This window comes from Rattus rattus, chromosome 5 (assembly GCF_011064425.1).
Source record: "Rattus rattus isolate New Zealand chromosome 5, Rrattus_CSIRO_v1, whole genome shotgun sequence".
NCBI classification, from domain to species: Eukaryota; Metazoa; Chordata; class Mammalia; order Rodentia; family Muridae; genus Rattus; species Rattus rattus.
This window is the reverse complement of record NC_046158.1, coordinates 137,104,698-137,118,270: the sequence shown is the minus strand read 5'-3', so window position 1 is coordinate 137,118,270 and position 13,573 is coordinate 137,104,698. Positions and strand designations below refer to the sequence as shown.

Here is a 13,573-nt window from a genome sequence, read left to right as displayed (position 1 = left end):
CTCTGGGAGCACCACACATGTACTTGTACTGTGGGCAAAACAACTGCACAAATAAAATAATAAAAAGTTTATAACTGGGGGGAAAAAAAACTCAGGGCTGACAGGACCCGCTGCAGAGACCCATGCATCCTCAGTCACTACTGATTCTTTAGGACCTGCCTCACAGGGAGGGAGGGAGGGGAAAGAAAATGTTGGCTGGATCTTTTCAAGGTCACACAGATGACCTGAACAAACTGTGTATGTCCATGAGGTAGTTTGGTGAACCCCAGTAATGAATAACACTGCTGTTCTTAGTAGCAGGAGACACAGTGCACCCAGCATACCAAGAGGGTTCCTCGCTTTCCAGCCTCCCTCACAGCCACTACTTTTCCTTCTCTAACATCCTTGACCACTTTGGGGGAGCTATGTTCATGTGAGTGCAGTTCTAGTAGAATTTCTAGCGTCCCCGCCTCTCCGGGGTTTGGTCTTCCCTCCTAATTCCTCTGCAACACCAGGGAACCGAATTATCAGTCTTAGTCATGGGCCTCAGCAGTATCTCCAATAGCTCAACGTCGGAAAGCAGCGGGAGATTTTGGAAAGATGGATGCCCGTGATGTAGCACAAAAAGGACAGTAATATTTCACAAGCCCACGTGACCACAGGGGCGAGCACCACTTGTTTTCCATCAAGTGGGACTTTGGTACCAGGGAGAAAATAAGTCCTGGACTTGTGGCCTTCTGTGTGTCATTTTTACAAAATGATCTCTTTGTCCCTGCCCCTTAACAGAAAGGCCTTTCTCCCATTACATTTCTGTCTCCCGGGGCTAGAAACTACTTACCCATGACAGCCACCTTCCTAGTCCCCCAAAATCATCCACACGAGAGTTCTGCCTTCCCATTAACTGCTGCTACAGGGTGAACAGACGGAGTAGAAGCCAGAGGGAGGGGAGGGAGTATCAGCTACACAGTGTAAGCCCTGTGGGCCTGCTGCCCCGACAGACAATTCAGAACTCCTGGTCTCTCCACTGACTCCCCCAAAATGTCACTATGTTTTAGGGACAGAACCCCAGATGGCACTGGTCCAGACCCCAGACAAGAGGGGCTAGTGTTGGAACATGGAAAAGACCTGTTTAGAATACGAACCAAGTTGTTTCTTCTTCTCGGATTCATGCTCCTGCCTCATTTTTAAAAGCCAAACTTAGCATCATGTCTTTGAGGGAACTGGAAAACAGCTGGCTCGTAAGAATCCATTTCCATAATTCATATTGAACAAAATGCCAGAGTGAGACAGCATATAAGTTAACACTTAAGGATTTAAAAAGACACAAGGTAAGGTCATTTTGTTTTAATCACTGATATTTTGCCTCTGTGCCTCTCTGCTCCATTCATTTACTAACTCAATAAATATTTATCAGGACCTACGAAGAGCTAGGTGTTGATCCACAGGCCAGAAACATAGCTGTGAACAAAACAGAGCCAGACCACATTCATGGGAGGCTGAGGGGAGAAAAGCAAATGGAAGATAAATACAGGTTTCTACTTTGATTCATACTATGAAGACAATATACGGAATCAAGTGAGAAGTTGAAAATGGCCTCAGGGACACCTCAGAGATGGGACAGACATCTTGGAGAAGAAAATACCTGGATGAGACCTGAATGGGAAGAACCAAGGTAAGAGGCAGAAAGGGAAATTATTCAGAAAGATGCACTGTTGTGCAGGGGCCCCAAGTGCAGGCACAGGGCAAGACTGAGGACAACAGCACAAAGGCACTGTCTTCCTTCAACCGGTATGAGCTTGACTGTTGGTTTTGTTTTTCTGAGAAAGGTCTTGCTATATTGCTGGGGCTGGTTTTGAACTCTTGGGCTGACCTCAGCTTCTGCATGCTAAGACCACAGGCATAAGCTGCCATGCTTCGGCAAGACCCAATACCTAATCTAGCAGGACTCTGCACTTCATTCTTAGAAGCCTTGTTTTATTGAGGTTTGGTCTGCAATGCTAAGTACAGGACCTGAGACCTGGTTGCATTGAAGACTAAAGACTCTGAACAAATGTAGACCCAGGTGACTATGTGTCCTTGCCCCCAAGTTATTTCAGGTTGGTAAATAAAGATGCCTACAGCCCATAGCTGGGCAGAATTGAGATAGACGGTGCTTGGTATTCTCAGCCAAGGGCCAGGGAAAACTTCGAGGGAGAGAGAAGAACGCAAAGAGAGGAGAAAGACTGACCTGAGGGCTGGCCAACTGGAGTTAAGAGCAGCCCAGATAAACATAATAAGTAATAACTTGGGGTTATCAATAGGAAAGTAGATTCTAAGAGCATAGGGGGTAGATATCTGCCCAGTTCTTGAGCTATTTAAGGCGTACTGTAAATAATAAAATTGTGTCTTTTATCCAGGAACTGAATGATCAAAAGTGGGGTAGAAACCCTACGTTGGGATTAAAATTTTCTACAACAATGTGTGATTGACAGGATTTGACAAATTTTTTTGGACTAGAGACTATATTTTAAAAAATGATGGGTTACTGGGTGGTGGTGGTACATGCCTTTAATCCCAGCACTCTGGAGGCAGAGGCAGGCAGATCTGAGTTAGAGGCCAGCTTGCTCTAGAACATGTTCCAGGACAGAGACAAGGCTACATGGAGAAACTGCCTCAAACATCCCTCTCCTCAAAGATAGATAAGAGAGGGAAGGGGGAGGGAGGGAGGGAGGGGAGGAGAGGGAGAGGACGGGAGGAGGAGGGGGGAGGTGGAAGGGAGGAGGAAGGGGAGGGGGAGGAGAGGGGTAGGGAGGGGTAGAGAGGGGAGAGGAGAAGAGGGGAGGAGAGGGGAGGGGAGGGGAGGAGAGGGAGTGGGAAGGGAGGGGGAAGGGAGGGGGAAGGGAGGGGGAAGGGAGGGGGAGAAGGAAGGAAGATGGGTCTTTTACATGTCCTCATCCTTCCTGTGCCATCTGCGCTGCTGTGACGTTCCTTATCTATGCAAATCTCTTTCCAGATTCAACTATCCCACTGAACCTTTGCCTCAATGCTCTGAGGCAGGATTTCTTAGCCCCATTTTACAGAGGAGACTGGGAGACTCGGGTAGCACTCTGTCCTCAGAGTGCCTCAGGGCTACTCTGTGGGCTCCGGCCCAGCTCTGGCTCACTACCTCCTCCTCCTCTTCCTCGCCGTCCCTGTCAATAATCTGCAGCAGCCTTTTCTTGTCATCATCTGCGTCTTCAGCTGCTGTGGCCTCATCTTCACGATAGCGACCTCGTTCTCGAGGACCAGTTTGTTTTCGACGAGTCTTCAGTTCTTCTTCCTCATCATCCCGGGGTCGTTTTGTGCCCCTGTTGGGCTGAGAAAAAAGGAAAGAAATGCATGATGTTAAAGCTGGCAAGAGACAGGCATAGACATCAAGCATTCTATAAGCATCCAAGGGTCCCCTGATAGCAAAGTGGTGGGGCTTACCATCTTCCCCACACAGCCATGGGGCTAGCTCTATGACGTTTCGGACCCTTAATGCTTTTTGCAAATACACCAGGACCAATGGCCTTTTTTAAAAAATGAGGCTGTACCACTTCACAAGATTCCTAATGAATACAGGGGGAAAGCCGCCTTGACATGAGGATGTGGAGTTACATGCATTGTCCTTTCGAGATACAATCCCCAACCTCCAATCCTCAGCACAAATCTTAGATCCATGTCTTTTTCGCAGTCCCTCAGTTCAGGTAGAGAATGGTACATAGACATCTTCCAAGGCTACTGAACCTCAGGTTCTACTACACAGGAGAACAGATGGCCAGAGGCCAGGCAAGGTCGGCCACTCCTCAAGAGAACATACAGTAATGGCTAAGAGAGAAAGGAGAGGGGGAAAGTCTCTGTGTTATTAATCAGGAAACAGGAATGAAACCATGGGCTATCGTCTGTTAGGACAGCTGAGGAGATGTGAAGAAGAGGAAAGCCAGTGAGTGCCCTGATGGCAGACATGTGAGTTCACACGGCCAGTATGGAAGACAGTGTGGAGGCTCCTCAGAAAACAGAATGACCGCCTTATGCCCCAGCAGTCTCCAGAGGAAGTGAGGCCAGTGTGCCAGAGAGGTCCCTGCACTGCCACACCCAGTGTGGTACTGTTCACAAGAGCTATGAGGCAGAAGCAAGGTGCCCATCAGTAGATGACAGAGAGGCTCGCCAGGAGAAGAAAGGCTGCCACTAGCAATATGACTGTGTGCACATACCACAACTGGTCACGCCAGGAGGTATTTATGCTGAGTCAGAGGCCACGTGACCTCACTTCTAGAAAAGAGCTCAACAGTAGGCCTAGAAGGGTAGTTAGGAACGGCTGGAAGAACTAACTTCAGTCTAGTGTGCAGAATGATGCATACAATGTATACCAACGTCCCGTATCCTTCTAAATTGGGAAACATTTAAAATTTTTTACACAAGAAGTACTCGGTGATGGATCTGTTAATTTTCCAGGTTTAATCATTCTATATTGTAAATACATGTCATAAACATTGTGCCCTATAAACACAGAGTTGTCAGTTTAAACAAAACCCTGCTGCAGACACAGCTCGGTGCTGAAGCTCTGGGTTCATGTTGCAGCACACAGATGACAACGGCTGGGCATCGCTGCACAAGCACCTGTAACCCCAGCAGAGACAGGGCTCGCTGTGACGCCTGCCTGCCTGCCTGCCTGCCTGCCTGCCAGCCACACGCCAGGTCCAGTAAGAGACTCTGACTCGGAACTAAGAAGAATGGCAGAACAGAGCCCTCCCCTGCCCTGTGTGCACACACACACCCCTGAATACAACACACACACACGAGTATACCCTATGTGTCATTGGTTTTTAATTATGTGTTTGAACGTATGTTTGTGCACACAAGTGCAAGTGCCCACTGAGTTGGAAAACAGTCAGAGTCGTTGAGACTGGAGCTGAAGGCGGTTGTGAGGTACCTGATGCACTGGGGACTTAGCAAGCAGTACATGCTCATAACTGCTAAGCCTCCTTCCTCTCCAGCCCCCAAACACTTTTAAACATAAAAGTTTTCCAGAAGTACTATGAAAGGAAGGTGGCAAGACTTCAGCCTCTTGGAACTGCTACTTCCGGGTTCCTAGGGGACCCCTGGGGCCTCACTGTTCCTTTGCCTACCCAAGGCCCAGAAAGAAGTCTTCTTACTGCTGTTTCCTATAAAACGAGAATATAGCCGGCACCAGAGAAATGGGCTTCAAAGCTGAGGAGAGGCAGCATGGCGAACACCACATGGCCCTATCTCACCTCTCAGCTCAGCCTGCCACTGGAACAACTTTGGGCAGATGCTCTGCCTCCATAAGCCTTGGCTTCCTAACCGAAAACAAGGATTACAACCCTTTTCCCTGAGAACTTTAAAAAGCTGCTTTTAAAGGGAAAGCACTCTAAACTACATACAATAGTACCAAACAAAGAAAATTACCACTCTGGGGCAATCCCCATGATTCTGTCTTCCCCAGCCCTTGAGCGGGGCTCCTCCACGAACTTTTCCTTCTCTGACGACAAGTGCACACACTGCTACTGTGATCGTACAATGAGGGCTGTGACTACCAAACAGAAGAAAATGCCGAGCTCAGACACCCTGCTAAGGTGTCTGGTAATAACAGACAAACTCCGTCATGCACATCACACATCTTGCCTTGTGACTGCTATGGAATTGCACCACGCCAGGGGTGCAAAGTCATTCTCTGTCCACGTGAATCCTGATGGGCCTACATAGCAGGTGCTTCAGTGAGGCTGAGCAGATGATGGTGCTTAGAAAAGTCCAATCAGACAATTCCGTTGTAGGGTACCACCTGCTATTTTTCACTCTCTTCTGAGTCTCTCTGGGACACACCCAATTTCCTTAAGAATAAAAACCTAGTATCATTACCGTTCCGCCCTTAAAGGTATGGGGCGGGAAGGTGGCAGGTTGTGGGAGCGCAGGCCAATAGCTAGAGAACTCAAGAAAAAGAGGAGGATGTTCTTCTCATGTGGGAAGGGAAAGGGAGACAGCTTCATCCTCGAGGAGCCAGGCTTCAGACAGAACTCTGTGGCTCCCCAGCAGGTAAGGAACTTCCTGAAACAAGCCATGCTGCAAGGTGACTGCTGAGAGCCAGCTGCAGCAGCCAAGTCGGGGCAGAGCTCCAGAGCCCTCCACACAGAGGAGGCTGCAGGGGGGAGAGGAAGGGTGGCAGGGCCACAGTTAACAGGAGGAAGCTAAGTGCTGCCACCATCAAGGGCAGACTGGAAACAGCGGTGGTCTTGCCCCTCCCTCGGAGCCCACTTCTTTAAAGGTCACGGAGGAGCTCCGTCCTCCCCTCTAACAGCCCACTGAAATGGCACTTTCCTTGGGCAAGACTTTAATCCACCACATCCCTGGGGACCAGAAGCAGTTAAGAGTTCCATTGTATAAGCAGGGAGCAGGATGCCTGGGGTGCCAGCGATCTCTCAATAAACACTTGCAGAGACAAGCTGATCCCTCCTGAAGTGGCACACTGGGGGTGTGCCTATCCACCTGATTATGCAACTCTTGGTGACACAGCTCTGAGGGACTTAAATGTACCCACAGACATAAGCCACCTAAGATCTTGGTTAAATTAAAGTGGTATTTGTTAAGTCATTAACAGCAAAGACGACAACAACAAACTTGGTAAGAGACTTCTAAGGCCTGAAACCCTGTAATCAGGTGGCCCAGTAGCCATCCCAGGTTTCCAGTTGGGGGAAACTGGGTCATGGGGAGAGGTAGGGCCAAGTGTGAATCAGCTTCTAGAAATTTCCTGACTGGTCTATTTCAACGTCACACACACAGCATCGGCTCCTCTTGGGATTGGCGTGGCACCAGAAGAGTCCTTTACCGGGACAGCCATGGCACCTCTCTCTCATGTGGGTGGGGGAGCTGGGCAATGGAGGCCCTGAGATTTTTTTTTTTTAACAGCATTTTTACTCAGAGGCAAGAATTTTGCTCTTCACTCTTCTTCTAGGCCTTCAATTGTCTCTTTTCAAGAGCCAACACTCTTAATAGAGGTTACACTCAGTCCTGAGCCTCTGGTGCTCTGAGTTATGAGCTAGGCTGGCTCTTTCCCAAGCACTAAGTGCCAACTGTGTCTGAGCACTGTGCTGGGACAGGAAGATGAGTGCACTAAAGACACTGCCTTGCTATCATTTCAGTCCAGGATGGTGGACGATCAAATACAGTGTAAGCCACTGGCATATGTGTTATTAACAGCCACACTTTTTAAAGTAACAGGAAATAGGTAAACAACTTTAGCAGATATTTTATTTAGTACAACATACCTAAAATAGCAATTTAATATATAGTCAATATTTTTAAATGCTAGCTTACTTTTCCTTTTAATCAATCCTAAGCTCTCGCCATATAGTTCCCATTTACACTCACATTCAGCGCAATACAGACCAGCCAATACAGACCAGCCCCACTACCCGGGCAGGGCTGCCATCATGCTGCTCCTGATAACGCCTCAGCAGAACCGACTTGCAGCAGCAATGAATGCAGCAGGGGCTCTTAGAAAGCTCTGGAAACCCACAACAATCATGAGGCAAACTCTATATCCTCACCTAGAAGTAGACTCCTTGACGACACTTCTCCGATATGTACCCTTGGGAGAGCCATTGATTACCCACACACACCAAACTGTGCATGGGAAGAAGCTCAGAGCTGTCAGACAGATTTCACTGCGGGGAGTCAAAGAACTGTTGATCCAAAAAGAGAGCATGGCACCTAAGTCCGCCAGAGGTCATCGGCTCAGGCCACGAACACTCTTCTCGTGTCTCACACAGACAATCTCAAGAGGCTTAAGCCATTCTTACAAGTCACCTCTGGAGATTAATCTGCTCTGGTCCCTGAAAGGTATTTGGCATCCCTCAAGATGAAGGAGTGACAAAAGCAACTGTTCTTAATAAAGTCGTTTCTCTGCTTCAGCTGCCCACAGGACTCGAGAAAAACGATTAACTCCTAACTTCTCCCGATCCAGAATATGAGCCCCCTGCATGGATCCTAGCCCTACTGCCCCAGTCACACAGAAGGCTGAGCCTTTGGAAGACACAAGGACTCACCATTCTCAAAGCTTATAGGAGGACTCAAGGTCACAAATATACCTAAGCCTTTTGGTAACCTTACTGCGTGTGTGTGTGTGTGTATGTGTGTGTGTGTGTGTGTGTGTGTGTGTAAACACTCGAGCATGTGCTTTTCCATTCTCCCCCACCCCACTCCTGGAAAGTGAAATCAAGACATCACCACAGAAGCTTTGAAAGAGTTAAAAAATTAAGTAAGCAAACCGCCTGCAATACTCCCTGTGTACCCAGACAATATCCAACCTAAGCTTTAGGTTTCATTTCCCCCTCTCTATTTTTTTTTAATTAAAAAGCAGTGAGAAGCTGCAGCTATAATGAGGGGCTGTGGGAACATGCAGTTATATTGGACTCAAAGTAATGTACCATAGGAAGAGGCTACATCACCAGAACGAAGCCTAAATTAAAATTCCACTATGAAACCCACTCCATTTCCTCTGGGCGAGCAATCTGTATTATCACATTTATGGTCTGTCTCGACCTCAATTAGACTTAGGGGTTGGGGGTGGGGAGAGAACTTCTATAGTAAGCAATAATGGTATCATTATGATAAATTATGAAAACGTACAGTGCAATTATTAATGCACAGCACATGTGCACTGGGATACAACAGTAAAAATGTATGTGCATGTGTCTAAAGATAGCCAATCTGAACTTCCAAGTTCCCTGACTCGGGAGACAACTCATGAAAGACACTTTCTCAATAACAGAGGGAAGAAACCTCACCCAATTCCATATGGGAACTAAAGAACATCAAGAGAAGCCTTCCGTGACCTTGAAATAAACCATGAATTCTTCCACCTAGCAACAAGGAGCTCAGATAACCTCAGAAAAGGATCTATCCAGTGAGGTGTGGTGTGCTGTTGCTCAAGTATTAAACGCTAGGAAGAATTCAGAAGTGTGAGGTGTAAGACAGAAAGGTCTTAACTAGGAATTCCAGCCCAATGGGTTTACGCAACTTGTCTGTGGGAACAAGGGTGCAAGGCTGATTTCCTTCTCCATTCTCACCCAAGACTAATTGGAAGACAGAGAGGAGAAGGTTGAGGACATCACGGGTCAGCAGGCCAAGCTCCTATTATATAAGAACATGGATTGATCCAGGGTAGAGAGGAGAGCTGTCGCTAGCAGCCACCAACAAAAGGCTTCCGGTAGCCAGAGCCAGTGATCAGCTGTTTCAACAATGTTATCCTAAATGAAGAATGGATCTGGAGTCAGGGTTTTCTAAACTCAAACCCTGCTCCCTCAACCTAAGTCCGAGAGTTCTTAGGTTTAAGTTCACTATAAATGGAGGTTAATAAACCCCTTTTATAGACATTTATGAGTATTTATCGACTCATAAAGGTCTGATTCCTCTTAGAAAATGTCTCTGGGCAGACATAGGCAGTGACTCTTCGGACACCCCTGCTAACCAAACGTAGTCCCCCCTAACTGTCCTTCCCCATTTTTGGATCTTTCCTTCAATTTACCACATGGAGGAAAGCCCTGCTGCCCTACAGTCAGTCACCTTCCCTGGTCCCTGGTCCTTAGTCCTTGCCCTTGAAGGACAAGTCTAGCCTGACTCATACACGGGCTTTAAACATCAGCATTATTTGAAGACAGTGATCCCATTCGCCTCTTCTTTTCCTGCTGCTTTTTCTTCCTCGGAATAAACGCTTCCAATAGGAAAGCGGGGGTGTGCAGCACAGAGGAGAAAGGGGAGCATACACATAATTAAATTCCTCCTACCATGACTTTGGGATTTCATCATTTTAAAATGTTCTAATACCCTGTGAGATAATTAGACATTTGGAATGTCGCAGCCCGAGCTTGGGGACGGATCGGTCTAACCAATCTGAACGGCTCAGAAATCATCGGCTGTTAACCTCTCCTGATTACCTTTTGTCGGAATAAAAGGTAGTTTTCAAACATTCCTCCTTACCAGATGGTAGTGAGAGGCCTGACCCAGAAGCTGCCGACGAGCGGTGGTAATGAGTTCCCCCTGCCTGCACCGACTGCACATTCACTGGTGACATTTTACAGTGAGGACTTCTGGCTCAATCAATATTTGCAGGCATGAAACCTGCCAAAGTTAACATCAGGGCTCCCTTGCAAATTTGCTTAAGGCACAACTGAAAAGGCTCGTAGTCCCTTCCACTGCAACTGCCATCAGCCAAAATTCATAATCAGAGATCAAAGCAATCAGAGACACAAAATCCCACCCACCGAAAGGCTGTGGGGACGACTAAACAGACCGCTTTCCAAAGTCTCATGTAAATAAGTGGTGAACCAGCAAGAGAAGTCGCAGGCCATACGCACTTTAAGGAAATAGCCACGTGCATATATAATTTGCTTTTGTAAATTCACAAGAATTCAAACTTGAAAAGTATCAGTGAATTGTGGCTACCTACTAACCTGCATTTTTGAAAAGCTGTTTTGCTATATCACTATACCAGCGCAGACGTCTACCTGTCTTTCCACAAGAAAAAAATAGGTACCAAGAACTCCTCAAACCCTGCAGAAAAGTTACCCCAAAATATAAACTAGAGCCTCCAGCTGTTCCCAATCAATCAATCAATCAATCAATAAAAGTACAGAGGACACAGTAACTACTGGGCAGTCTACTATCCACAATGAGGGGAAATACAGAAACATCAAAACTGAGGGGAAGATGGCAGAATAGCAGTCCCCTCCTGTGACCTGATACAAAAGAAGGGTCAGCAGAAGGAAAAAATAGAACCTTCTCCAAAGAGAGGAAAAGGGCACAAGCTTCAGAAATCCCCAGTGCGGGTGGAGGATCCCTGAGAAGTGTGGAGAAGAGGACGGGCAATGCACTAAAGAAGCTCCAGCCCAACACAGCTCCAGACAGCAGCTTCTGACCGGGAGGGCAGTAGAAGACATTAAGGTAAGCCTGGTGGCTCTGCGGAGGAGACACTGACAAACCCACTACCTTTGGGAGGAACACACAGAACTCATGAACCTCAAAATAGTTTCCAGGTTAGTAAGACAGACAGTCCTCTGGCAGACAGGTCGGCAGTGAAAAGGAACTCCATTTTGTCTGTGTGACTGACTCCATGGGCAGGGCTGGCATCTTGAAAGGGAACCTACCGTTTGAAACTGTACTACCCTGGAAGCTGGAGAACAAAGGAACAACCACAAGTCTCAGAGCCTGAAATTAATTTGCCACAGCCCTCCACGAGAGAGACAGCCTTGGGAGTTAGTAGAGAGAGCAGGAGGGCCAGACGCTGACAAGCCAAAAGTGCAGGCCATAGAAAGCTTGGCTGAGACCGCGGAGTGCACAGAGAAGGGTAGCCTGCCCTTGGTTGCCAGGAACAGGACTCAGCAGCTAAGGCCCCCAGACACAGCTCAACAGGTGGAGCCACAGAGCTGCCAGTTACTGCCCTAGAGGAGCACAGAAGCTCCTGCGGGCTAAACAATGCCACATCCCGGCAGCGATGCTTTGGAGGTCTTGAAAGCATGAAGACGGCCTCTGCTTGGGCAGATCTCAAGGCTATGGCTGCTTCCAATATCCCCAGTGCCTTGGGAGACACCCCCACCCCCACACACACACACACACACACACACACACACACACACACACACACACACACATACTAGAACATTAGCTACTCCAGGAGGCACGAGAGAAGTGTGGTCAGCAGTAGCCCCAGACACCCAGAGAAGGGAAGCATCGTGAAAGAAGACAGTTCTGAGGAACATGAGACATTTGGGCAGGATTGGTTCAACACCAGAATAAGCTACCAGGAAGACCCAAAGCCCAACAGACTGCTGCATGCGTGTTACCAGCAGGATTTGTACTGAGTGTCCAGGAAGATGCTGCCAACGCCTGGTCGCCTTCTCTCCTCTCCCCCGTGCTCCCCATCCTTTCCTGTGTTACTCTCAGAGCAGCATTTTACTTCACCATATTTTAAGATGCTTCTTATCCCCCTCACACGTTCACCTTTGACTACTGAGCAATTGTTTTTCTCTTCCTTTCCCCACACCCAGGTTTTACTCCCACACCTCCCTCCAACCACCATTTCTCCTACACATGTAGCCGCACTACACTTTTACTTAGTGGATGTCTTAGCTGCTTTTCTACTGCCATGATAGGACAGCACCACCAAGGCAACCTAGAAAAGAAGGTGGTTTAATTGGGATTATGGTTCCAGGAAGTGAGAGTCCACAGTATCTCAGTCCCCCAGGAGACAAAGACACACTGGGAATGGCCTGAGACTTCTGAAACCTCAAAGCCTGTCCCTTGTGATCCCTCCCAAACAGTTCCACCAACTGGGAATAAAGTATTCCAACACGTGAGCCTAAAAGGACTGCTCTTCACCACCACACTGGGATTTGTTCTTTTTCTTTGAAACAAGCAAACAAAAACACCCATCTTATTTTCTATTTCATTTCTTACATTTTTGATTTTCAAATTTTCTTTTTTATTTCTTTCTTTTATCATTTCTAATCTCTACCTGCAACCTGTCAATTTCCCCCATTCATTCATTCATTCATTCATTTATTCATTTATTTATTTATTTATTTATTTATTTATTTATTTATTTATTTTACATGCCCCCTCATACAGTCCGTCCATCCATCCCCCTCTCCTTCTCCTCTGAGAGAGTGGAGGTCCCCGCCGCCCCCTCATATCCTCCACCCTGGTACATCAAGTCTCTGCAGGGCTAGGTGAATCCTCTCCCACTGAGGCCAGCAAGGCAGCCCAGTTAGGGGAACAGGACCCACATACAGGCAACGGCTTTTGGGACAGCCCCTACTCTAGTTGTTGAGGGATCTGCATGGAGACCAAGCTGCACATCTGCTTCATCTGTGTAAGGGACTTAGGTCCAGCCTGTGTATGTGCTTTGGTGAGTGGTTCAGTCTCTGAGAGCCCCATAAGGGTCCAGGTTAGCTGACTCTGATGGTCTTCCTGTGGGGTTCCTATCCCCTTCGGACCCTCAACCCTTCCCTCAACTCTTCCATAAGAGTCCCTGAATGCCATCCAATGTTTGGCTGTGGGTCTCTGTATCTGTTTACAACCTGCCTTTTTAATGTTCACATGTATGGGCAATTGCCTACATGTACTATGCATGTATGTGCACCATGTGCCCAAGCAGGATCAATCAGGGCATTGGATCCCCTGGAACCAGAGTTGTAGATGGTTGCAAGCCATCCTGCGGTGCTAGAAACCAAACTGAGGTCTCTGCAAGAACAGCCTGTGCTCTTGAGCACTAAGCCATTGCTCCAAACCCCTTTTCTAATTTCTCACTCTTCCCTTTCCAACCGTTCTCCTTCAGCCCTCTTCTTTTTCCTTTTCATTTATTCAGCCATTCCCCATCCCTGTCTGCTCCATCTCATCCACTTCCACATTTACCCACAGTTATTTTAAATTTCATGCCATGGTCCATGTTTCTCACTTTCTTACTTATGGTCACTGGTGGCATACTAGCAGACTTTACTTCATACCTCGCACGGTGTGATTATGTTGTTGCTTTAACCGTCTGTCTTCTCCCTTCTGGGTGGCGCTCAGGATTGAGCCC

The 13,573-nt window shown here is 47.5% G+C and overlaps 1 protein-coding gene across 1 annotated transcript in view; it reads right to left on the bottom strand.

Moving 5' to 3' along the window:
* Ctnnbl1 (catenin beta like 1) overlaps window positions 1–13,573 on the bottom strand; it is a 157,366-nt gene that overhangs the window by 117,500 nt on the left and 26,293 nt on the right. Inside the window, exon 2 of the mRNA XM_032904637.1 lies at window positions 3,125–3,313. Within this exon, the coding sequence (XP_032760528.1) occupies window positions 3,125–3,313 (189 nt within the window). The remainder of the gene's footprint in view (window positions 1–3,124; window positions 3,314–13,573) is intronic.